The sequence below is a fragment of the Heteronotia binoei genome, chromosome 4 (assembly GCF_032191835.1).
Source record: "Heteronotia binoei isolate CCM8104 ecotype False Entrance Well chromosome 4, APGP_CSIRO_Hbin_v1, whole genome shotgun sequence".
NCBI lineage: Eukaryota > Metazoa > Chordata > Lepidosauria > Squamata > Gekkonidae > Heteronotia > Heteronotia binoei.
Window position 1 is genome coordinate 68,016,304 of NC_083226.1, and position 25,666 is coordinate 68,041,969.

General features: G+C 43.6%; 1 protein-coding gene across 2 annotated transcripts in view; it reads left to right on the forward strand.

Annotated features, from left to right (window-relative positions):
* PCSK5 (proprotein convertase subtilisin/kexin type 5) overlaps nucleotides 1-25,666 on the forward strand; it is a 429,617-nt gene that overhangs the window by 177,516 nt on the left and 226,435 nt on the right. For both annotated transcript variants that reach the window (XM_060237482.1, XM_060237481.1), the window contains exon 8: nucleotides 8,238-8,450. In XM_060237482.1, coding sequence (XP_060093465.1) covers nucleotides 8,238-8,450 — 213 coding nt within the window. The remainder of the gene's footprint in view (nucleotides 1-8,237; nucleotides 8,451-25,666) is intronic.

A 25,666-nucleotide genomic window follows, 5' to 3' on the forward strand; every position in this document is an offset into this window, starting at 1 on the left:
CCTCACAGAGTTGTTTTCAAGTTAAAATGAAGATGGGGAAAACATGTACATTGCAGCGAGCTCACTGGAAGAACAACATAAACATGCACTGCATAGATTGCACTAAATAAATTTGAAAGTTACTTTACCAGAATCTATGCAGTCAAATGTGAATGTAAAATGTTAAGGTTTTTTTTTTTTAAATGGTAGCACCTCACCATGAGAAATTTCAAACTTCTGTCCATGGGTGTTTCAAAATACTTCTTTCTGGAAAAGGGAAGGAAGACTGTTAGTAGTATTAATAGCTCTTAAACACTTACCTAAAATGAAAATATTCAATATTTGTGGTTATGTTGCTGACTTTATTGCACTTGGGAAAGTAAAATGTCTTGCATTCTATAGTTTCAGATTTCAAGTTCTAGCCAGCAGCACTTCTTGTTTTGTTATCTCTGAGCCTGCTTCGGCGGGGAGGGTGGGATATAAATCCAATAAATTAAATTAAATAAAAATAAATAAATGTTTTAAATACTAATTATTGAACTTCAGGGAAAAGTCTGAAGCTGTTTGACTGTTATTCCAAAGGAAAACCTTCCAAGTTAGTGCATAATGCTTTATGAGTCTTCAGTACCTTTATGCCTATTTCATGCATACAAAATAGGTTGTTTTTATTGTACAGAACAAGACTATTCAAGAACTCTTGCATCTTTTCTGTATCTCTCACTTAGGTGCTTTTTCTTTTTCCTTTTGACAACAAGAACCTGATTTAGATAAGCACATGCATAAGAAACTTGAGGGAAGGGTCAAGATCCTGCTTTAACATAAACTGATGGAATTCCACTCAAGGCTTTTAAAAGTTCAACATTAACAAAATATTTTATTCAATATAAATGCGAAAAAGTCGAGTAAAATTTCTGAGGTTAATCAATTTAGGCACTGACTACAATTCATGTTTCAAGCAACTGAGAGTTTCTTAAATTTTTCACAATCTTTAAGAGGCTTTCCCCCAGTGTTTTCTAAACACTCCAGTATACTTTTTGTGAGCATATTTGACTTTTGGTTTCCAGAAGGCAGGAATACTCTGTCAAGTACCTAAGTTGCTTCACTAAACACAGCAGTACTCTTCTTGAGGTTTTTAAACTGACTCGTCAAGATTTAAAAGGCCATTTCTAAACACACCAAACCAGGGATCTCTCTGCTCAGCAGCAAGAGGCATCTCCCTGTTTTAACTGGGTAGGAAAATTCTTCACTCAGTAGATCTGCCCCCTTTTCTAGCCTGAATGGGAGTTTTTACTTAACTACCCACTATTCCTGCCAACCTTCCCAGTACTTCACTGCTCTCTGTCAGGGCTAAACACAAACCCTGTCAACACTGAATCATTCTCTTCCATGCTAAACTCAGACTCATTAGCATCCAACTCATCAGGGCTAGACTGAATTCTCAGTATTCAGTTCTGATGTCTTTCTCTGCATGACTCTTGTTAACCAATCAGATCTCTTGGAACTGTATGTCACTAAAGGCTCTCTGGTTCTTTGAGGAATTAACTCGTCATGTCCATTCCCTGTTTACATAGCATTTAAAAGATTTTAAAGTGCAATCCATTACAATATCCTTCTGCTAGTGAGAACAAAACACATGTATTTTGGGATATTGATTACTGATACCTTAATCCAATGTATATTGGGATTGAGATCCAAACCAATGCTCAAAAGAAAAGAAGGGGAATAAGCTTTTAAACAAGCAAAGGAATTTATTAAATCAACAACAAAAATACCAAGTTAAATCAGGCAGATAAAGATAGAGATGGTATAGTGAGGAAATAAATGCATATGTGATGTACAAACACTATATAAACCCTTTTCCTAATAAACTACCTGCTACTAAGGGAGGAAATCAAAGGGGACGCTCAAAGACATACGAGTTCACTTCCTGAAGACAGTGGGCAGCTCTAGGAGGGAGAACTGAAAAGGCTGGAGAAGGTACAGCAAAGAGACAGAGAGAGTCCTTGGAGAAGGGAAGAAAGGGGGGGGGCAACCATACAGTTGGGATACTATAGAAAAATCCAAACCAGATATAAATTGGATGAGCAGAGAGATAACTTTTTATACAGTTTTGCTAAGACTGAGGAGAGGGAAAGGGTTGTTGACATTGGTATGTAGGAGTGATGAAAATGTTATCTTTATGAAGATGAGCTAATTTGAGAAGAGTTTATTAGTGCACTTTGTGCTGGGGAGCTTTTCTCTCTTTGCATTAAAAGTATCGAAATGTTCCCTTGAGGAGGCTGAGGCATTAGATATTGTGAGTACTGATAGCTGAATATTTCACATGATTAAGGGGGTAAACTTTCCTGTCCAGCCCTTAAGAAAAGGAAGAAATAGCTGGGACCGGTCTGTTCTTTATTGTCTTGGTTATTTGGGCTGTTGGTTTATATCAAATTATCTGTGAGGAGACTCCTAGGTTCTAGAAAACAGCACTTCAGTTAACTACCACCAGAGATAGACCTTTGCATATTGAATGGATGAGCTGCCTTAACATTCCTTTCATGCCCTCAGCATGATTTACTGTCATTGCGGTATCAAAGGACTTCATTTTACCTTGCTGGGCGCATACTAAGATATGCATGTGTACAGGGATCAAAAATGGGGGTCCCCATGAGGGAGGGTGTTCCAGGAGCATCAACCTATTGATTAAAAATTTCAGCAGACAAAATGGTAGCTGTAGCAATAAAATCTAGTACAGTCGTAGTATGAAAAATAATCTTTTGCATAAGCAGTAAATGCAGAATAAATAAAACACCTGTATTCTTGGCCACATAAGGACCATGTGGTCTCTTTAGCAGAATTATGTTGCTCAGGCTTGTGGATTTTTCAATTCCTGTTCTCCTCAGCTATGTCAAAGTCTTTGTCTATTGACAGTGCAAGTTGAAGGAGCAAGAGAATGTGTATGTGTAAGGTGCTATCAATCCAAGCAAGGGGACTTCAAGGCAAATGAGAAGTGGAGGTGGTTTGCCACTGCCTTCCTCCACAGAGTCTTCCTTCCAAGTGCCAGTTGTGCTTAGTTTCCAAAGTCTGATTAGGTCAGGTTATAACAGGGGTCCCTAACTTTTTTGAGCCTGTAGACAAATGGGCAGTGTTGGAATTCTGACCAGAGTCATGGATACAACTACAAAAGGGTTGCCACATGAAGTGAGACCAATCACTCAGATAGGACTGTCAACTTCCAGGGATATCTCTCTGAATTAAAACTGGTCTCCAGGCAATATACGTATATCAGTTTCCCTGGAAAAAAATGGCTGCTTTGGAGGGTAGACCCTTCTTTAGAGGGTACACTTTGTTGAGATCCCTCTCCTACCTGGACCCTGCCTTCTTCATAGTCCACACCCTCAAATCCCCAAGAACTTCCCAATTTTGAACTGCCAACCCTACAAAGAAGCCTAAGTGCAGAGGAAAAGAGGGGTCATCTTAAAAATACACTGGGAAAGAGGAGTGAGAGAAAATTAAACATTGTGGTGGCAGCTGCCTCTGAAACAATGTTATTTTAATCTGCTCAGTCAGTTGGCTCTCCAGTGGCCAATCAGAAGCCCTATTGGGACATCCAGCTGCACCCACTTTTCGAAAACACTTGGCAGTAGGCTTCCCAAATCCCCCGCCTGGGGGGGGGGGCCGATTTGGAGCCTCCTCCCCCCACTCACAAAAAATCTGGAAAGCGGGGGGGGGGGAATGGCGGCCTTTCCACCCAGCCCCGATCCCAGCAGCTTCTCCTCTCCCCTTCCCGTTTCATCTTCTCGCTCTCAGCAGCCGCGTCTGCCTGTCTGAGGCGTCGTCTCCATCTCTTCCTCGCCCTTCCCACAGACTCCTCTTTTTCAACCCCCATGCCCCTTCCTGGCTTTTGCCGAGAAAACTCGGGTCAACCATGGTGAGCGTCGGGTTGTAAGGAAAGTGGGGGGGGGGGCTGTGAAGAAGGAAGGAAGGGGGGAGCAAAAGAGGGAGGGCAGCTTCTCCCTCAGCATGGCGGGGCGTTGGGGCATGGGAGGTGGAGGAGGGGCAGGCTTGGGGGAAGCGCTGCAGTCCTACTGTGGCAGAGGAGCCGCCATGGAGCCCGCCCGCGAGCTCTTCGAAGCTTGCCGGAACGGCGACATGGAACGCGTGAAGCTCCTGGTGTGGCCGGAGAACATGAACGGCAGAGACACGGCTGGCAAGAAATCCAGCCCCCTCCATTTTGCCACAGGTACGACCAGCCCTGGCCCTTCCTTTCTCCCTCTCCTCCACCCCCTCCTCTCCGGGTCTCTTGTGGGGACTCTTCCCCTTCCCTCCTCGAAGGTGCTGTTTGTTTATCTTAAGGCTGGAGTGGAAGGAAGGGATCATTTTCCCAGCAGCCTCTTTGGGCTCGTCCAGGCTTTGTGTGTGGAGATGAAAGGTGGAGACTGGCATCAGTGTGACCTCTAAGCTGTGGTAGTGTGAGCTAGCCCACAGATTTTTAGCCTCCAGCTCACACATTTTTTGTCTTAGCTCAGGAAGGATGACCCTAGAGCACAATAATTTATGCAGTAGCTCACAACTTTAATACCGGTAGCTCACAATTTTAATGCCAGTAGCTCACAAAGTAGTTTTTTTGCTCACAAGACTCCGCAGCTTAGAGGGAACATTGATCAGTACCCAAACTAGATGGAAATATGGGGCCAGGGTTATGGTTCAGTAATTAGACCTCTCTTCCCCCCTCTGCCTGAGGGAGCTGTTTTTTGAGGTAGAGGCACCAAATTTTCAGTATAGTGTCTATTGCCTCTCCCCAAAGTACCCCCCAAGTTTCAAAACGATTGGACGAGGGGGTCCAATTCTATGAGCCCCAAAAGAAGGTGCCCCTATCCTTCATTATTTCCTATGGAAGGAAGGCATTTAAAAAGGTGTGCTGTCCCTTTCAATGTGATGGCCAGAACTCCCTTGGAATTCAATTATGCTTGTCACACCCTTGTTCCTGGCTGCACCCCCAAAGTCTCCTGGCTCCACCCCAAAGTCCCCAGATATTTCTTGAATTGGACTTGGCAACCCTACTTGGCAGGTGCCAAGAAAGGTGTTGGTGGTAACCATGGGACCCACAAGCACCACATTGGGGACCCCGAGCTACATCATGCCACCTTCTTTTCCCAGCAAGAGAATATAAACAGCTTTAAAAATTCCAGGATTTGTGGAAGAGGTATATAACCTCTGGCAATTCAGGAAGGTAGACTACAATTCATTTAGCATATCTTTGAACCAGTGGCCAACTCTAAATCTGCAATTGTTAAATATTCATGCTTGCAAATAACAGTAACTCAATTCCAAAAGACTGGGATTGTTGACTGAAAATTTGTTTTACAAGGGTCCATTTTACAATGAACACCAACCAAAATGGAGTGTTTTGTATTGCTACTTTGAACATGTGTTCTTGTGAAAAATAAAATACAACCCATCAGTCATAATAAACATCTCACAGTGTTAATACTATAGAGTTTTAGAATGCTGACTTTAGGTATTTGATTTTCAACAATTCTCCAAAATAAAAACACTGACTCTTGCCTGAGATGGTATCATCACATTTCTCTGAGAGGCAGCCTTGCTGAATATGAACGGAAGTTAGTTAATGAGTCTTTTTTTTAGTAGTTTTCTTTAGTCAGTTCAATAATGACCAAATTGGCCGAGGAAAAGAAAACTGAATTTGAGATGGTAAGAAATACGCAGGAAGACAGATGCAGTGACCTGAAGTGATTAGAGCAGTAGGGTCTCTGAGCAACAGCAGGCAATTGGTGCTAATACATTTATAATCCAGGGAGAGGCACACATAGAAGACAGAGTGCCCTCATGTTTTAAAATTTATTTTCAATTCATATATTTACATTAGTTCAAATTAGTAATTATTTAAATTGATAATGTTTTTCAGTCATAACTTGTATGAGGTAGGAAAGGATGTAAAAAGTTAGTTTAAAGATATTAAGAGGTTGTGCATCATTCCTCAGAAGCTTTGTGAGATCAAAACAAATATAAACAAAGATCTATGAATTCAAAGAATTTCACTGATTTATGTAGATTTTCACACAAAAAAACCCTCTATTGATTAAACCAAATTCAAATCTGATTTAGGGTTGGCCAATACTGGACTATAATCAAAGAGGGGGAATGGTACAGGTGCTATAGGGTATGATAGAAATATCACAGTCCCAGTCTGATTTGGGACCCATAGCATTTGAAAACACTAAGGAGATCCAGTCACAATTTTTCTACCATTTATCTACCATCTTGTCTATCCCAAGCACATTTTTTTTTCTAAATTGTATTATTGTAAATCGTTTGTATACTGTTTCTCTCTTCCTTTCCATCCCACCTATCTATATAGAACAGCTATAACGCATTTATTTAATGTCTGCCCAGATGCAATGTGAGACCGACCATTCTATTAACTATTCTTAAGATTTGTTTTTTAAATGGAAATGTTTGCTAATATGCCTGCTTCAAAAGTCAAGAAAACACAGGCTATTGAAGAATGAGAAAATACAATATACTGTGGAGAAGGTCCTTCAGCCTATAGTATGCAAGAAGATGTGGAATTTACTTTCCATCAATTACATGCTCTGCTTTTGTTTTGTTTTTTTAAGTACCCTTGTATTACATGAGAACAGATTTGCCCATGATTCTCCCCCCTTCTCCAGACTGCTTTTACATGGAAAGAGCCAATTGATCTTTCTCTTGTCTCAGCTTGGTTATGAGTAAGTGTGTGTGAGTTTCTCTCTGGCTGCATGAAGATGTCACAACACATTTCATAATGGATACTAACACAAGTCCATCAATGGCTGCTAGCCATGGGAATCAAGGGGACATCCACATTCAGAGGCAGTAAACCTCTGAAACCCAGTGCTAAGAAGCAATAAGAGGATAGGGCCACATCTCTGGGCCCTCTTTGTTGGCTCTCCAGGGCAACTGGTGGGCCACCGTGTGGAAAAGGATGCGCGCTAGATGGACCATTGGTCTAATGCAGTAGGGATGTTCTTATGTTCTGTGCCCTCCCTTTCCCTGATTTGTTCACAATGTATGATTGGAAGCTTTCTTCACAGAGTATTATTGAAAGCTTTCTATGACTAAAAGGTAACTTTGTCCAATTTTAAATGCATAATGATACGACGATAGAGATAGTCCTTGCAGGCAGTGATAGCTGAGATATATTTGAACAATATCTGATATGAAGAGGTATCCCATTTACAGCACCCAAGAGGTACTGGGCACACCTTTAAATGAAATAGTAAAAAATTTTACAACCTAAGTAACAGTTTTGATTTATGAGGTTAAATTATTTTCTAAGCTGAACTTTGTTTCTTCTTCATTCTCACCCATCAAATAATTGAAAATGTAATCAGCTAAACAATATTTAACCCAAAGTTAGCTAGTCATAGAAGGAAATAATGTATAAATTCAGGGAACCTCACAGGGATGAAGGTAGCGATCAGTTTTTAGGATACCAATGATTCTGATAAATGAGGATAGGATTGATTTTTATTATTTAATGATGTTGTTATGCCCACCCCCCACCCCGAAGCAGTAAAGAATAACCTGGACAGACTAACAACAGAACAGTAAAAAGAACCTAACTGTTCTGTAGTATGTGAAAACAGTCAGTACACTGGGAAGATAAGTTTTATTGACTGGCAGTTGTGCTGAAAATAGAGCCTTTGGAATAGTTGGTAGCTTGGATTGGACTACATGTGTAGGGTTGCCAGCTCTGAGATAGGGAAATTCCTGTAGATTTTAAGAGTGGAGCCGGGGAGGGGGGAGGCATTAGTCAAGGGAGGGACTTTAGTGGGGTAAAACGCTATAGAATCTACTTTCCAAAACAGCCATTTTCTCCAGAGGAACTGATTTCTGTAACCTGGAGGCCCATTGTAATTGTGGGAGACCTCCAGCTGCCATCTGTAAAATGGTAAGAACAATATGAACTTTCTTTGACTTTTTTTACTATGATTTTTTTGATGTGAACAAAAACGGTCTGGTAGAAAATTTTTCTTTGGTATGAACATGACTAAACTGTAATCTTTATGAAATATATTAAATAGCTGTTATTTTATGAAAAAAGATGAACCTGTCTCACAAAATGTTAAGTCCTTTAAAATAACATTTAGGAACCTGCTAAACACTCTTGAGTGTTTCATACTGTATTTGTTCAGTGATAGAGAAGAGGTCAGGAAGGTAGTCTTACACATTTACAAACTAATTACCTTTTCCATATTTATTTTAAATAGGGCCGAGGCAACTTGGGTTCCATTTATGTTTGGGCTTCTGGAAATGGTGGAAGGAGTAAGGATCATTGTTCCTGTGATGGCTACACCAATAGCATCTACACTATCTCCATCAGCAGCACAGCTGAAAGTGGGAGAAAACCTTGGTATCTAGAAGAATGTGCATCTACGCTAGCTACAACATACAGCAGTGGAGAATCCTATGACAGGAAAATAGTATGTCATATTTTCCACATGATCAAAGCATATTTGTATTGCTTACAAATGTTGTGAAAGATGAAAGTATGTCTACTAGGGATTTATGTAAATTAATAAATTTATTATACTAGAAAACAAAAGTTGGTCAGGTCACCAGGCACATTTAAAATAAATTATGAAAAATTTCACTTTTCAGCCAATTCTGTTATTTGTGCAACTAAGAAATTGGTATGCACAACCACTGAAATCTCAACTATTGTTGGTGTCTTATTGAGCAAAAATTGGTTTTGTTCTCTCTCAGTTTTAGTTATCCTTTACCCTTACCAGTTCTGTATAACATTTTCTCAATTCCAGTCTCTTGCTGCTAATAAGGAGTTAAGGTCGGCTGTTTTTCAAAATATTGTCTATCATTTCTTCCAGTAATCTGGGATATTAGCCATCTCTCCTGGAAACTTTGCTGTTTTCAAATGATTAATTTAAAGACAAAATCTGAGGTAACTCTTCATTCCAGTAATGTTTTCTATTTTTTCCTTGCTTTTTTGGGGTGGGGGTGGGGAGGAGAAATTTTATATCTGTGTTTAGATTGTTTCCTTAGAATCCTTGATAACTAAAAATAATACGAAAACAAATCTTGCCATTTCCCAGAAAATAAAATTCCTGTGGTCACATTTCTCATCATGTTTTAATAGGAACTTTTGTAATCCTTGGTTCATAGTAAAATATTTGCTCTTCTTGTGCAATTTTGTTATTTTCCAATTCCTATTTCCTTGAAAACAGTGTTAAAATATAGTACACATGACTTCCAAAGAATGTTACTAGATAAGGTCAACTGCTTACTTTCCTGAAACCCTCAATTATCCTGCCGTAATCTCCAAATGTGCGGCCTCGTGGCACAGAGTGGTAAAGCAGCAGTACTGCAGTACTGTGGTCTGAACGCTCTGCTCACGACCTGAGTTCGATTCCAGCAGAAGCTGGGTTCAGGTAGCCGGCCCAAGGTTGACTCAGCCTTCCATCCTTCCAAGGTCAGTAAAATGAGTACCCAGCTTGCTGGGGGGGAAGTGTAAAAGACTGGGGGGAAGGCAATGGCAAACCACCCCGTAAAAAGTCTGCCGTGAAAACGTTGTGAAAGCAGTGTCACCCCAGAGTCGGAAACGACTGGTGCTTGCACAGGGGACCTTTCCTTTCCAATCTCCAAATTGTTTAAGAAAACCAACTTTAAGGCTCCATTTTTAGAAAATGCTTTGTATTGCTTGTTATTGCCTTCCCTTTTACTTTTAGCTGAGATGCCATGTAATAACTTTGAGTATGTATTCCTTTGTGAAGAGTTGTCCCTGCCATTGAAATGAATGATAAATCAGAATCCTTGAGTCAGAACTCTTATTGGATATGAACAGGCTATAGAAAGAAATAATAGCATTGCTTATTTCTATATTTTAAAATTATGATCAACTGTGGTAATCTGAAGAATTTATTGTCCAAGGCAGCTAAGTAATATACAGAGTTAAATAATATGACAGCAGACTGCCACAATTTTTTGAGGAATCAGTAAGTGAAATTAAGTATTAAATATATTAATAGAAAATCTTTATTTTATTTATTTATTATTAAAATTTATATTCTGCCCTTCCCACAAATTTAAACTGAACATACAGACATTTCAAAACCAAAAGCTGCAATCCTAAGAACACTCTCCTTTGGGTAAGCCTCACTGAATAAAATGACTTCTAAGTAGGATTTACCCCAAAAGTGACTACAGGGGTTTGCTTTGCTTTTTGTTTTTGCAAAGTAGGGGCTGGCATTTTCTATCTGATAGGTTTGTTTTTTGTACTTAGTGATGAGACAGAATCTGAAACTGAGACAGGCAGAATATTGGATTTCTGATCAGACCCAGATTTCTTGTGTTGGATAACCTGACCTTCACTAGCATTAATCCTTTTTGCAATGCTCATCCTGTGAATTTAAGGGGAAGTATTTGCAAATTTCCTGCATTGTGCGGGGGGTTGGACTAAATGACCCTGGGAGTCCCTTCCAACGCTATGATTCTATGATTCCTAAATTGCAGACGTTTTACTATTTCCCATTACCCTTACCAAAACTGACTGAAGTGACTAGAGATGGGCATGAACTAGGAAAACATGTTTTGGTTTGTGGCTCGTGGTAAGCCATGTTTGCAAACCACAGACTATTGCAAACTTTTAAAGGCTAAATGAACCAGCTTGGTTTATGAGATCTGTGATGTGGTAGAACAGAGTCCCCACAGTGTGCTAGATGTACCAAACTCATAGGAAATATCTGGCTGACTCTCCTGTAGCTGCCCTCCAAATTTGATGAGAAGTGGACATAAAGGGGTCCAAGTTATGAACTCAACATCCAAGAAGGTGCCCCCATGAAAGTGTTTTCTGGGGGAAATGGCTGGAATGACAGGCACAGGTTCAGGAGTGTATAGAATGGATCCTGTGCAAGTTGGAAACATGAAATTCACAGGGCATCCCCCCCTGATACTCTTCTATATGCCCTTCAAGTTACGTCCAGATTGGATTTAGGGGTCTGAGTTATAAGAACATAAGAACATAAGAGAAGCCATGCTGGATCAGGCCAACGGCCCATCAAGTCCAACACTGTGTCACACAGTGGCAAAAAAATTTATATACACACATACACTGTGGCTAATACCCACTGATGGACCTGTGCTCCATATATTTATCTAAACCCTTCTTGAAGGTGGCTATACTTGTGGCCGCCACCACCTCCTGTGGCAGTGAATTCCACATGTTAATCACCCTTTGGGTGAAGAAGTACTTCCTTTTATCCGTTTTAACCTTTCTGCTCAGCAATTTCATCGAATGCCCACGAGTTCTTGTATTGTGAGAAAGGGAGAAAAGTACTTCTTTCTCTACTTTCTCCATCCCATGCATTATCTTGTAAACCTCTATCATGTCACCCCGCAGTCGACGTTTCTCCAAGCTAAAGAGTCCCAAGCGTTTCAACCTTTCTTCATAGGGTAAGTGCTCCAGCCCTTTAATCATTCTAGTTGCCCTTCTCTGGACTTTCTCCAATGCTATAATATCCTTTTTGAGGTGTGGCGACCAGAACTGCACACAGTACTCCAAATGAGACCGCACCATCGATTTATACAGGGGCATTATGATACTGGCTGATTTGTTTTCCATTCCCTTCCTAATAATTCCCAGCATGGCGTTGGCCTTTTTTATTGCAGACGCACACTGTCTTGACATTTTCAGTGAGTTATCTACCACGACCCCAAGATCTCTCTCTTGGTCAGTCTCTGCCAGTTCACAACCCATCAACTTGTATTTGTAGCTGGGATTCTTGGCCCCAATGTGCATTACTTTGCACTTGGCCACATTGAACCGCATCTGCCACGTTGACGCCCACTCACCCAGCCTCAACAGATCTCTTTGGAGTTCCTCACAATCCTCTCTGGTTCTCACCACCCTGAACAATTTAGTGTCATCCGCAAACTTGGCCACTTCACTGCTCACTCCCAACTCCAAATCATTTATGAACAAGTTGAAGAGCATGGGACCCAGTACCGAGCCCTGCGGCACCCCACTGCTTACCGTCCTCCACTGCGAAGACTGCCCATTTATACTGACTCTCTGCTTCCTATTACTCAGCCGGTTTTTGATCCACAAGAGGACCTGTCCTTTTACTCCATGACTCTCAAGTTTTCTAAGGAGCCTTTGATGAGGAACTTTATCAAAAGCTTTCTGGAAGTCAAGGTAAACAACATCTATCGGGTCGCCTTTGTCCACATGTTTGTTCACCCCCTCAAAGAAATGTAACAGGTTAGTGATACAAGATCTTCCCTTGCAGAACCCATGCTGAGTCTTCCTCAATAACCCGTGTTCATCAATGTGCCTACTCATTCTGTCCTTGATAATGGTTTCTACCAACTTTCCCGGTATTGAAGTAAGACTGACTGGCCTGTAATTTCCCGGATCTCCTCTGGAACCCTTTTTAAAGATGGGGGTGACATTTGCTACCTTCCAGTCCTCAGGAACGGAGGCAGATTTCAATGAAAGATTACAGATTTTTGTTAGAAGATCTTTTGTTAGGGGAGTTTTGTTAGGGCAGTTATGGCTCCCCAAAGAAGATTCCTCCAGGAAAAATATCAGCTGCAGGTTCAAAAGTGTGTAGAATGTAAGCTACACACAACAAATACACAGGGAACCCCACTCTGCTGCCTGTTCCTCTACAATCTCTCCAAGTTGGGCTCAGATTACATTTCTGGGGTCCAGCTCTCCAAGCTGGGGGTGAATTACATTTCTGGGGTCCCAGCTATGAACCCTCCAAAAAAGGTCTCCACAGTGCTCTCTGGAAAAGACTGCTGCAGTTACAGCCAGGAGTCTATGGAACAGCTCAGAAGCAAATCTGTGACACTAGTCTCACAGGGAAATTTCACCAAGGCAGACTTCTCCCCAGCCAGACACTAGAAGCAAGGCAACCATCCCCCCTATCCTCACAGCCCCTGAAGTCTCCAAGGCAGGTTTTGAAGGCAGACATCCCTCAAAGTTCCAACAAAGACTCCCCAAAGTAATCCCATGGCAGCTTGGCAGATGCCCCTAACCACACCACACAAACAACAGAAGCAGAAGAGTGACTTTTGAAGCAAACATTGGAGTGGTTTATGATGCAGTCTCTCAGGATTGCTCCTAGTGCAAGATATGGTTTATACCAGGGTTTCCCAAACTTTTCCCTCCCATGTCCCAGTTATTTTAACACTTTTCCTTCGTGACCCACTAAAATTTGGGGGTGGAGACAGGAGACAGGAAATGATGTACAAACATGCTTAAAACTCTGGCAATATTTTGTTTAGAAAAGGTAGAAGAATAGTGGGATTTTGCAATGCAATTTAAAAAATAAAACATAAAGGAAAAGCACAAGGATCACACAGCAGAAAACTAAAAATATAAAATGCTTTCAGCCTGGGAAAACATGAAATGACAGGAAGGAAAGAAGGAAGGAAGGAGAGAGAGAGAGAGAGAATGACAGAGAGAGAGAGAAAGACAGCCAGAAAGACAGAAAGAAAGAGAGAGACAGGGGGAAAGAATGACAGAGAGAGAAAGAAAGACAGCCAGAAAGAAAGAAAGAAAGAAGGAAGGAAGGAGAGAGACAGGGAGAAAGAGAGAGAGAGAAAGACAGCCAGAAAGAAAGAAAGACAGGGGGAAAGAATGACGGGGAGAGAAAGCTGGAAAAAAAGGCAGAAAGAAAGGAGAGAGATGGGGGAAAGAATGACAGAGAGAGAGAGAAAGACATCCAGAAAGAGAGAGAGAGAAAAAGAGACAAAGACAGAAGAAAAGACTGACTGACAGAAAGAGGGGTATGTGTGTGGAAAATAAAGCAAATAGGGTTGCCTTCCAGCTCCCTTCCGGACATTGAAATAGACCTGGGGTGGGGAAGGGAGGGAGGAGGGGGGGAAGTAGGCATTTGCTTCCCCCTCCTCCCGTGTCATGCCTAGTTTGTCCCCCTCCTCCCTCCCTTCCCCACCCCAGGTCTATTTCAATGTCCGGAAGGGACCTGCTCAACCCCCCCTCCCCCATCACCTGATCCTTGGGGAAAACTGTGCTGAACTCACTCAGCCCGGGCAGGCCAGCGGCAGCAGGAACCAGCCCCATCCCGAAAGGGCTCCACTGCTGCAGCCAGTAGAGCCAAGCCCCATCGCTGCCAGCCTCTCCCCCCCCCACCACTGCGGGATCAGAGGGACACTGAGAGGAGGCTTGGGAAGCTTTGGCTCAGGAAGCTTTAGCAGGGCTGGGCTGATTTGAATCACGCTGAAGGAAGTGAGGGAGGGGCGAAACTCCTTCTCCTCCAGCCTGCTTTTTCAACAACGTCGAAGTGGGTAGTGTTATGTTTTGAAACCGTAGTCTATGTACTGCGCGGCGAACGCTATAGAGGCGCCCAGTGGAAACCCACTGGTCCCCGGATGTAGCTCGCTAAGACGCTCCGCCCATCAAGATCTGTGGCGGGAAGTTTAACTGGCCGGGATTTGACCTGGCATGACTGAGGGTTGTTCCAGGGAATGTATATAAGCGGGACCCGGCCCACGTGTTCTCTCTCTTGTAATGTACCTCCGAATAAAGTATGTTGCCTTCAACACGTCTCGTCACTCAGTACTTTACAGTGGCGATGAGGAAGGGATACTAGCCAGGTAACTCCCAAAGAGGGACTTCGCGGACCTGGCCGGAGACAAGGAAGGCACACCGTCTAGGGAGACGGAAGCACCCGCCACCGCAGCCACTATAGCTAACCTGGGCGGAACGACGGGTCATCTTGAGTTCAACCCCGCTAAACTGGAGAGGTGGGAGACCTACACAGAGTGGGTCGATTGCTACCTTCGAGCGAACATGATCATGGACGACAGCCGAAAGAGGGACGTGCTCCTGAGCGTCTGTGGGGAGGCCACATTTGAGATTGCCAAGGGTCTCTCGGCCCCCGCGAGGATCATGGAGAAGACATACAAGGAGATAGTCAGACTCCTTACCGGGCACTTCTTGCCCTAACCATCTATCATCGCCCGCCGATTCCTCTTCCACAAGAGGGACCAAGAGGCGGGAAAGTCGGCTGCCGAATACCTGGCCGATCTCCGCCAAATTGCGGGAAACTGCAGCTTTGACAAGCTAGAGGAAGCCCTGAGGGACCAATTCGCCGGGGGCCTCAGGGACGAACGACTACAACAAAAGCTCTTCGTGAGGAAAGACCTCACCCTCCAAAGCGTCTTCAACGAGGCCCCCGCGTTCGAGAGAGCCATGGAAGCTTTCCACAACCCGCGGGCAGAAGCTGTCCACCAAGAGGAGACGGCGCAGAGCAACCCAGAGGACGAGGAGACACACCGGCTACATTGCCAACCAGGCACGGGGCCGAGAGCGACCCAGCAACCACGAGCAACCGAGAGACCGGCCACCACCAAGTGCACCAGCTACGGGGACCCACACGAGCGTCGGGACTGCCCCTACCGCAATGTGGACTGCCGGAACTGTGGGAAAATGGGCCACATCGCGCAGGCTTGCCGGGACAAGGTCGCCCGCAGACGCCAGTCCACCAACCAGGACTCGACCGAGGACTACTCGACCGCATCGATTAGCCTACAGGTAATGAACTTGCCCAGCAATACCCCTGACAATGTCAAGGTATCGATCCGGATCGAGGGCAGCCCCTGCCTGATGGAACTGGACTCTGGCTCCTCCATCTCCATAATGGCACTTGTTCTGCTGGGCACATAGCACTGTTATGTTCCTTGCAAACAATCATCCCCACCATAATTGCCTTTCCACTGCAGAGATTCTCTAAGAAAATCTGACTGCTACCTGTATTTGCAAGTTTTTCCTGTCATAGGAGACAATGGGGAAGTGGGGGCAACCACTTTGGGATCCCATAGAATGGGAACCCCTCGTCCAATCTTTTTGGAACTTGGGGTTCTGTGAGGGAGAGGGTCCTGCAGCTGTCCAACCAATTTGGGGGGTTCTCTCTTCTCCCCAGAGTCCATACATTACCCTGTATTTTGCCATTGACTTCAATGGCCCATAGGAAGCAATGGTGGAATGGGGGCACCGACTTTGGGTGCCCCTAGAATTGGATCCCCGGGCCCAGTCTTTTTGAAGCTTTGGGGTTCTGTGCGGGAGTGGCTCTTGCAGCTGCCCTGAAAATCTGGAGCCTCTACCTCAAGCTGCTTCCCCCCAGCCTCCATTCAATTTACCCTATTTTACCATTGACTTCAATGACCTATAGGATATAATGGGGCCAAATAGCTGCTGAATTTCGATGACTATTGGGACTACTGTATTCGGCAGCCAAATCAGATCAGAGAATCTGATTCAGCTGTATACAGCCCAAATACAGCTGAATCAGCAATTTTTCAGGGTTGTATTCTGTTCTACAGAACTAGATGTCCTTTACGGGACATCATAAATAGATCCCTCGTAGAGGGGCACTTCCCAACGCCTTTGAAAGAGGCGTTGGTTCGCCCTCTCCTAAAAAAAAGTACAGCAGACCCGGCCGAATTGGCAAACTACCGTCCGGTGTCTAACTTACCATTTTTAGGTAAAATTATTGAGAGGGCAGTGGCGTTGCAGCTACAGAGGTTCCTAGATGACGCTTCCGTTCTTGACCCGTGCCAGTCTGGGTTCCGACCGGGCCATGGGACGGAGACAGTGCTGGTCGCCTTGGTAGATGACCTCCAGCGGCATCTGGATCGGGGCGGCGCCGCGGTACTGATGTTATTAGACCTGTCGGCGGCATTTGATACAGTCGACCACCAGTTGCTAAAGCGTCGCCTCGCCGACATAGGGGTTGGGGGGTTGGCCCTACAATGGCTTTCCTCCTTCCTCTCTGATCGGGGACAAAGGGTGGCCATTGGGGGTGAGCGATCCCAGAGGCGCACACTTGACTGTGGGGTGCCTCAGGGAGCAGTTCTCTCCCCAATGTTGTTCAACATCTATATGCGCCCCCTTGCCCAGATTGTCCGGAGGTTTGGGCTGGGTTGCCATCAATATGCGGATGACACCCAGCTCTATCTGCTAATGGATGGCCGGCCTGGCTCCGCCCCGGGGAACCTGGATCGGGCCTTACAGGCTGTGGCGACGTGGCTCAGATTGAGTGGATTGAAGTTGAATCCAGCGAAGACAGAGGTCCTTTGTGTGGGTCGTGGCGCTCGGGGAGGGGAAATAGCTCTCCCAACTTTCGATGGCGCACCATTGGAACCAGCGCGCCAGGTAAAAAGTTTGGGTGTTTTACTGGAGCCTTCATTATCAATGGAGGCCCAGATAGCAGCCACTGCCAAGTCAGCATTCTTCCATCTGAAGCGGGCAAGGCAGTTGGCCCCCTTCCTGGAGCGCCGGGACCTCGCAACAGTGATCCATGCAACGGTCACCTCAAGATTAGACTACTGTAATGCCCTCTACTTGGGGCTACCTCTGTGCCGGACTCGGAAGCTACAGCTGGTGCAGAACGCGTCGGCCAGGCTACTGTTAGGGCTCTCGAAATGGGAGCACATACGGCCGGGGCTGCGCGGACTGCACTGGCTACCAATTATCTACCGAGTCCAGTACAAAGTGTTGGTTATCACCTTTAAAGCCCTATATGGCCGAGGACCAGCCTACCTAAGGGACCGTCTCTCCCCATATGAACCCCAGAGGGCACTGAGGTCAGTGGGTAAAAACAAAATGACCATCCCTGGGCCGAGAGAGGTCAAACTCCAACATACTAGAGTACGGGCCTTTTCAGCGGCTGCACCGGCATTGTGGAACCAGCTTCCGGAGGAGGTGCGGGCCCTGCGGGACCTCGGCCAGTTCCGCAGGGCCTGCAAGACCGCCCTTTTTAGGCAAGCTTATAACGACACTGACTGCTGAGTTGCCTGGTGTAAGAACCGCCATCTATAAGACTACCTAAACTGGCAGAACCAGCGCCATAACAGCTCAATCAATCGCTGCCAGATACACTCATATATATCTAGGCTAACGAAAATCATGTATTTTAACTTAACTGACTGGTTTTTATGCTTAATTTTAATTGTTAAATTTAAAGTTTTATCATTTATGTTAATGTCTAAGTTGTTGTTAGCCGCCCTGAGCCGCCTAGGCGGGGAGGGCGGGATAGAAATAAAAGTTATTATTATTATATTATTATAGATGCACACCCCTAATTGCTGTAACTCTTTGGAGACAAGGATACTTATAGCCGCGATTTGAGGGAGACAGACATCGTCCCCTTCCACAGAGGCAAAAGAGTTGTTAGCACTGGCCAGACACACAAAGAGTTACTAACACTGTGGAGAGGAGGACACTGACAGCAGTGATTTAGAGGGTGGGGAAAGCATCCTCCTCTTTCACATTCCTATTGCTTCTCCTGCCTCCATTGGCCCTCCCAGCCCAGCACCAGAAAGCATATATTCCTCCTACCTTCTCCAATCCTAGGGCCACAGTTTGGAAACATTTCCATACCCTCTCCAGTGATCACTGTGTGTCAGAATGCCAGGTGTGCCACACTTATGTCTGGAGGAGTGCAAACCCACTTCAACATGTCCACCTCTGTCCCCCAGAGACACCTGCAAAGGGTACACTCAACTATGTGGCCACCAGAGGAAAGAGTGGCAGACAGCAAGAAAAAGAAGAGGAACACTCCCTCTCAGCAGGGAGAAACAGAAAATGAGCAGGAGAACCCTCCAAGAAAGGCTCCCAGCACTCAGGCTCCTGTGGGTGGGACATGAATGTGGGCCACCTTCAAGAGGTCAAAAGGGCTACATGGAGGGCCAGGAAGCAGTCACTTACCTTGTTGATTGTGAGATTATTGCTGTGGATGGCCAACCCTTCTCCCTTGTGAAAGATCAAGCCTTTTGCCAGATGCAGTGGTGATGGTCAAGGCTCAGAATGGTGCACTTCACAGCAGATCTCTGGAGTAGCCAGCAGGACTGTCAGGGCATGGCACAGGCCCTGGAGGGAACAGTCCTGTCTCTGGGCTACAGAGTAGTTCTGCTCAATGTGCATGGGATGGATGCAGACCACACAATAGAAAACATCACTGTCATGTGATACAGAGTAGCCTGAGGAAGTGGATAGGCAGTGGCAACATCTATGGCTACCTGGTCACAAACGACAGCACAAATGACAGCATGCTGGCAGAGGTGAAGCATGTTTGCCTCAAGGGCATCTTCTGCCTGACACACAGCTTGTGCTGAAGGATGCTCTTAGGCTCGGGAGCACTGTCAAGGCCACCTGGGACACTGTCTTTGAGATGTGGTCCTTGCTCAAGACCTGCAGGTGCCTGACCACCCACTTCCAGAGCAGCATCAAGTCTGCCTATCTGCTGCACGAGAGGCAGGGGGAAAGGGCAGGGTACATTGAACAGATAATATTGACTTTTATTTGGACTCACCTATATTGGTAGCCAAAAAAACTCTAAATTTTTTTTAGAAACTCTGAAAAACCAGTGTATTTTTTCAGGGTTTTTGTTGTTGCTATTGTTGTTTGGGTAAACTGAACACACATCCCTAGTATACATGCGTGTGTTAAATTAGTCACAAGTTTCAGGGTTCCCTGATGTGGAGAGCTTAATACTTAGAATCTTTAGGGAAAGTTAATGGAGCTACAGTTGACTTGTTCTAAATACCATAAAGTAGATGGTGAACTGGGCATGCATGCTCTGGCAACATATATAAAGAGACCAATCCTAACCTGGTCTATTCAGAATTAGTTCAGTTCCTTGCTGCTTATTCCCAGGAAACGTTTCATAGGATTGAACTAATCTGAAGGCAGAATGAGCAGAATGTGGCTATTGATATGAAATTAAGTCAGCAGCTGTTTAATAGGTGCCTGCACAAAAAGAATCTGGATTTTTATGTGCATGGAAGTATACTTAACAAATCTCTTTTCTATTCACTGTGTGTTGATCTACTGAAAACACATCAGGGCTCAGACCCAATTTAGATTATAATTCTGTATTTAATTAAGCAATATTCTATATACATATGGATGACTGAGAACACTGGATCCTGTTATGTAAATACTTACTACTGTTGTTCCCCCATCCCCTAAATAAAAATGCCATCACAAGCAAATGGGCTTAACTTTGATTTCTTTAGTAAATAGCTGATTTTAGCCTAACTATAGCCAAAACTCCTAGTTCAGGCACCTTAGTGATTTGGTTGCCAAAGCCATGCCAGCATTATGGGCAATCCTGCCCGGCTTCAAGAACAAACCATCATTGAATTGGTCATAGCTTTACTTTACCTGCATACAATGGTTTGCCAAGAGGAGCTGATATTCTAAAACCCTTCCCTCCATGATAGCAAACACTTGGAGCGATTTCACATTAGGCTTGTTCCAGGTGGAGAGCCCTTTTGCTTCTGGCGCTTCTCTCCATTTTTGCACAAACTGCCGTGGAGCTGCGAGTTGGCGCGCCACTTTCCTGCAGCAAGCAAGATCGTCTTACAAGTGGTTTCTGCTTGCCTTGGGAGAGCAGTGTGCCAATTCCCAGCTTCGTGACAGCTTGTGCGAAAACAGAGAGAAGCACCAGGAGCAAAAGGGCTCTCCACCCGGAACAAGCCCTAGTGCAAAATTGGTACTGGTTTCAGACTGGTGAAGCCCCAGTTCTGAGGGGCCCCTTCTCCAAACCCCTGACTAGTAAGACATGAGAGACTAGTATGGAATTCTCCCCCATTATAAGATGTGTCAGGGTGCTTACCAACCACTCCAAACTTGATCAAAAGCCAACAGTTCAACACAAGGATTGCCTAACCAGTGTAAACTTAGGCCTATTTACTTGAGTATTACCCATGCTAAAAAGTGGCAAATGAAGTACAAAAAAGAAAACTTTCAGGGCCAATCCAGATGAATTTAAAAAATTCCTGCATAGGCCCTGAGTGACTTGCTAATCCTGCCTTGCCCAATACAGGCATGGGTGAGTTGGCAGCTCCAAATGGCAAGTTTTATTCCTGAGAAGGAGTCAGTCTATAAAGTTTCTTGTTTCCTTCCCCTGAATGAATGAAGAGTCCGGTCTTTTGGTTTCTCCGTTTTGTGGAAAAAGAGAGCAGGCAAATGCAGCTCTGAAGCCATACAGGGCAAGAATTGGATGTTATTATGGAAATACTTTAGAAGAAGAAGCGACTGGGACTGATTCCACACTCAGCTTACCCTGCTCTTTCATTCGTCTTCTCTGCGCAGCATCCCTCGGATTTCTCACTATCTGCGCTGGAGCTACAGGAAGCCTTGCGGCTTTCACACAGCAAATGGAAACCACTAAAAACCAGTTTCCGTTTGCTGCGCGAAAGCTGCAACACTTCCTGTAACTCCAGTGCAGATAGTGGGAAATCCGATGGACGCCGCGCAGAGAAGACAAACAGGAGAGCAGGGTAAGCTGAGTGCGAAATCGGTCTGGATGTATATCCCACCCTTCACTCAGTCTCAGAGCAGCTTACAGTCACCTTTCGCTGTGACGTAGGTGAGGCTGAGAGAGCTCTTTCAAAAACTGCTCTTGAGAGAACAGCTCTGAAAGAATTTGCGACTGACTCAATGTCACACCAGTAGGTTCATGTGGAGGAGTGGGGAATCAGAACTGGTTTCCCCAGATTAGTTCCTAACCACTACATTAAACTGGCTCTTATTCCTTTTAAAAATGTTTTAGATGCTTTCTACAATTTCTGTTCTTTATAACAGAATTTGAAATAAACTAGTAGTTGCAGACTAGAGCATTTTGCCATTAGTAAGAAAAAAACCTGTCTCTGCTTCCACTTGCTTTGACAAACAGGTATGATTCCACATGACACTGAACATATTTATGCATCATGAGGTGCCAGGTAGATAAAATAATAGTACCTTCAGGATTTCATTAAGGTTTTGTTTTCAGTGTGGGGAACTGTTGAAGCTGTCATGTACTTATACTTCTGCAGTTTCAAGACATGAAATATGAAATACCTTGAAATAAGAGGCCTATGGGAAGTGCAAAGAAAACAGCTGGTTTTGAACATAAAAACATAAGGGAGGCCATGCTGGATAAGACCAGTGGCCCATCTAGTCCAACACTTTGTGTCACACAGTGGCCAAAACCCAGATGCCATAAGGAGGTCCACCAGTGCAGCCAGAACTCCAGAAGCACTTCCACTGTTGCCCACCAAGCATACAGAGCATCACTGGCCCAGACATACTGCTCCATCTATATGTTGTGGCTAATAATCACTGATGGACTTCTGCTCTGTATGTTTATCCAATCCCTTCTTGAACCTGTCTATCTCTGTAGCCACCAGCCACCACAACTTCCTGAGGCAATGAATTCCACATGTTAATTACTCTTTGGCTGAAAAATTACTTCCTTTTATCTGTTCTGCCTTGTCTTACCCCCCCTTGAATTGGAAACGCTTGTGAGTGGTCAGTGTTGACTCTAACTTTTGCCTTACCTCCGTTGTATATTTCCTGTATAGCGTGTAAGAACCATTCCTATAAACCTATCTTCTTTAATATTTGCCACAAGAATTCATGTGAGAGAGTATCAAAGGCTTTATAAACATCCAACTTTAACAGAGCTATTTTTTTCTTTTGGCCATGGTGCAGTACATTTAAGATATTCGTAATGGGATGGGCAATAGATCTACCCTCAATAAAACCGTATTGGTCCCTTTTATGATTGACGGGATAATTCTCTTAAGTCTATTTTCTAAAACCTTAGCAAAGATCTTATAATCTTGATTTAGTAAACTAATGGGCCTATACGAACCTACTTCTTCCGGGTCTTTCTGGGGCTTTAGTATCAAAATTATTTCTGTTTCCTTCCATGAGTCCGGGGCTTTCTTTCCTTCCAAGACTTCGTTAAAAACTACCTGCAATTCTGGTGCTATAATTTCTACCATTTCTTTATAAAAGTCAGAAGTAAAGCCATACAGCCCTGGTGATTTACCTTTTTTAAGCGCTTTTATTACTTCCTTTATCTCTTGGAGTGTAATCTCAGCTCCCAGTGAGGCTTTTGCTTCCTCCTCTATGATTAGCTTAGGTGCGTCCCACACCTCCGTTATATTCTTTTTCGTATATAATTTTTTATAGAAGTCCTCAAATGCCTTAGTGATTTCCTTAGAGTTTTGAGTTGTATTATTATTAATTTTAATACTTCTAATTGATTGTTTTGCCTTTTTAACTTTCAAATAATTAGCTAACCTTTTTGCTGTATTAATGCTATTCCTCTGGAAGTCGTTCCTAACCATTATTTCCTTTTTCCACATTGTTGCCATATCTAGGGCCTCCAATTGTTTTTGAATCTCTTTAATTCTAATCTGTAAACTAGGATTACACTTTCCCATTATTTCTTTTTGTAACTCCTCCAATTCATTAAGTTTTGTTTGCCTTTTTTTATACCATTCACTTTTTATGTCTTTTTCTTTCCTAACCAAATGGCCCCTTATTACTGCTTTAGCAGTGTCCCATAATATATTAGTTGACACAGTTCCTCTATTTTCCTTAAAATATAATTTTAACTGTGTCATTAAGTATTCCCTATCCTCTTCTTTTGCCATTACCAGGTTGTTATACCTCCAAGGTCTGTTTGTCGAGGGAAGATTTAGTTATAATTCTATACCTAGAGGGGCATGGTCAGAAATCAAAATTGGATGGGTCTTGATCTCTTTAACCACCATATTATTATTTTTTTCCAAGATTATATAATCTAAGCGGGATGCTGTTTTATGTCTACAAGAAATGTGTGTCGGGCTGGGTCTCGTGTCGGTAAACTCATGAGCGTCCTTCAAGCCCCAATCTCTTAGCTTAATACTATTGTTCTTGGTTATGTCCGTATTTAAATCATCCACTACAATTAGTTCGCCCTCTGAAAACTGTTGTATCTTCTTAAAAACAAAGTTTAAGAATTTCCTTTGTCTTTTATTTGGTGCATAAACATTTACTATAGTGATTTTTATGGCTTCCAGCTTAAACTTAACTAACAAGTATCTACCTTCCTTATCTACTAATTTTTCAATGTTCTCCACCTTAATATCCTTACAAATCAATGTAGCCACGCCTCTAGCTTTGGAAGACCCTCTTGCTTCTGCTAAAACCTGCCACCTCAAATCTTTTATCAATGGTTTTCTATATTTTTTTTGTGAGTTTCCTGTAGGCACAACAGATCTATTCTTTGTTCTTTAGCCATTTTAATTACTCTGAATCTCTTAAGATTTGATGTTAGACCATTCACATTCAGTGAAAGGACTCTTAAAGATCTATCCATTCTCTTTATTTGTAACAAACTTGGACCCTATTGGCTGAGGGTATTTTACTATACTTCTTACTAAAAACCCACCCCCCATTCCCTTCCCCTGTGGCACAGACAACTTTCTGGATGAGACAATCATCCTGTCTTCCACCTTCCAGGGGGTACACACTCCGCCCTCCCCTTCTAGCTTCTAGCTAAATTTAGCTCAAAATGATTTATACTTCCCTTTAGTAGTCCGTTCTTGGCCTTTTCTCTTGTCTACTTGAGCTTCCTTCTCCCGGGTCCACATCGAGATCCACTGTTTCTTCTTCTTCCTCTCTCGGGTCTCTCAGGTCGTCTGTGGCGATGCCCAGGCGAGTAAGGAGATCTCTTGCTTCCTTAGGGTTGCGGGCCACCAGCCTTTTTTCGTCTTTAAAAATAATTATTGAGGAGGGGTACCCCCAAGAGAATTTAATCTTATTGTCATATAATTTTTGCCCAAAGGGTCTCATTAGCCTTCTCTTTCTGATGGTTTCCTGGCAGAAGTCTTCTCTCACCCAAACTTTCCTTCCTCTAAAAGAAAGGTCTTTCTTTTTTTTCAAAGTCTTGAAAACTATCTGCTGAGTCTTTTCCCTTGAAAATGTAATTATGACTTCCCTTGGGGCACCATCATCTTGTCTCCTTTGCAGCCTATGAGCTCTCTCAATATCCTGAGATTGCAGAGTAACTCCTTGCTCACCCATCCAGGCTATAAGAGTTCCTTCCAGCAGTTTATTATTTATTTCCTCTGAAATTCCACCCAGGATCAAATTCGCTCTTCTGTTACAGTCAGAGAGCTCTGTAAGCTGCGAGTTCAGCTGGACTATTTTCTGTTTGTTAGATAAGGCAAGCTCGTTAGCCGAAATGGCAATGTTCCGTGTGTCTTTGAGCTCTGCAGTCAACTCTGAAACTGCTTCTCTCACTGACTTAATTTCAGATCTTATCTGGTCCTGGGACGACATTATTAAAGCCTGGAAAGCAGTAATTTGCTCTGATAATTCTTTAATTGTCTTAGCCATGTTGTTTTTTTCTGGAGTTACGCACGACCACTGAGTAATTAACCTGGGCGTTGCCTCGTTAATTTGATAGTAAGAGTTGTTATCTTACCCTCTGGGACCCCAGAAAGGAATTCTTATGTTCTTCAGACCTTCGTAAGTAAGCTCCTTCTTCAAATAGTCTTGCCAAAAGGCTATTTTCATTCTTTTGAGCTATTTAAAATTCCAATCCGAAGGGGAGGACGAGCAAACAGCCGGCTTCCTCAGCGCATGTGTACAGACCCCCCCCCTTTTATCTGTTCTAAACTTACTGCTCATTAATTTCATTGAGTGCCCACAAGTTCTTGAATTGTGAGAAAGGCAGAAAAGTACTTCTATCCCTTGCATAATTCTGTAAAGCTTTATCATGTCACCTCAATCACTGTTTCACCATTCTAAAAAGCCTTAACCTCTTTAAACTTTCTTTATGGGGAAGGTGTTCCACCCTCTTAATAATTTCAGTTGCCCTTTCCTGCA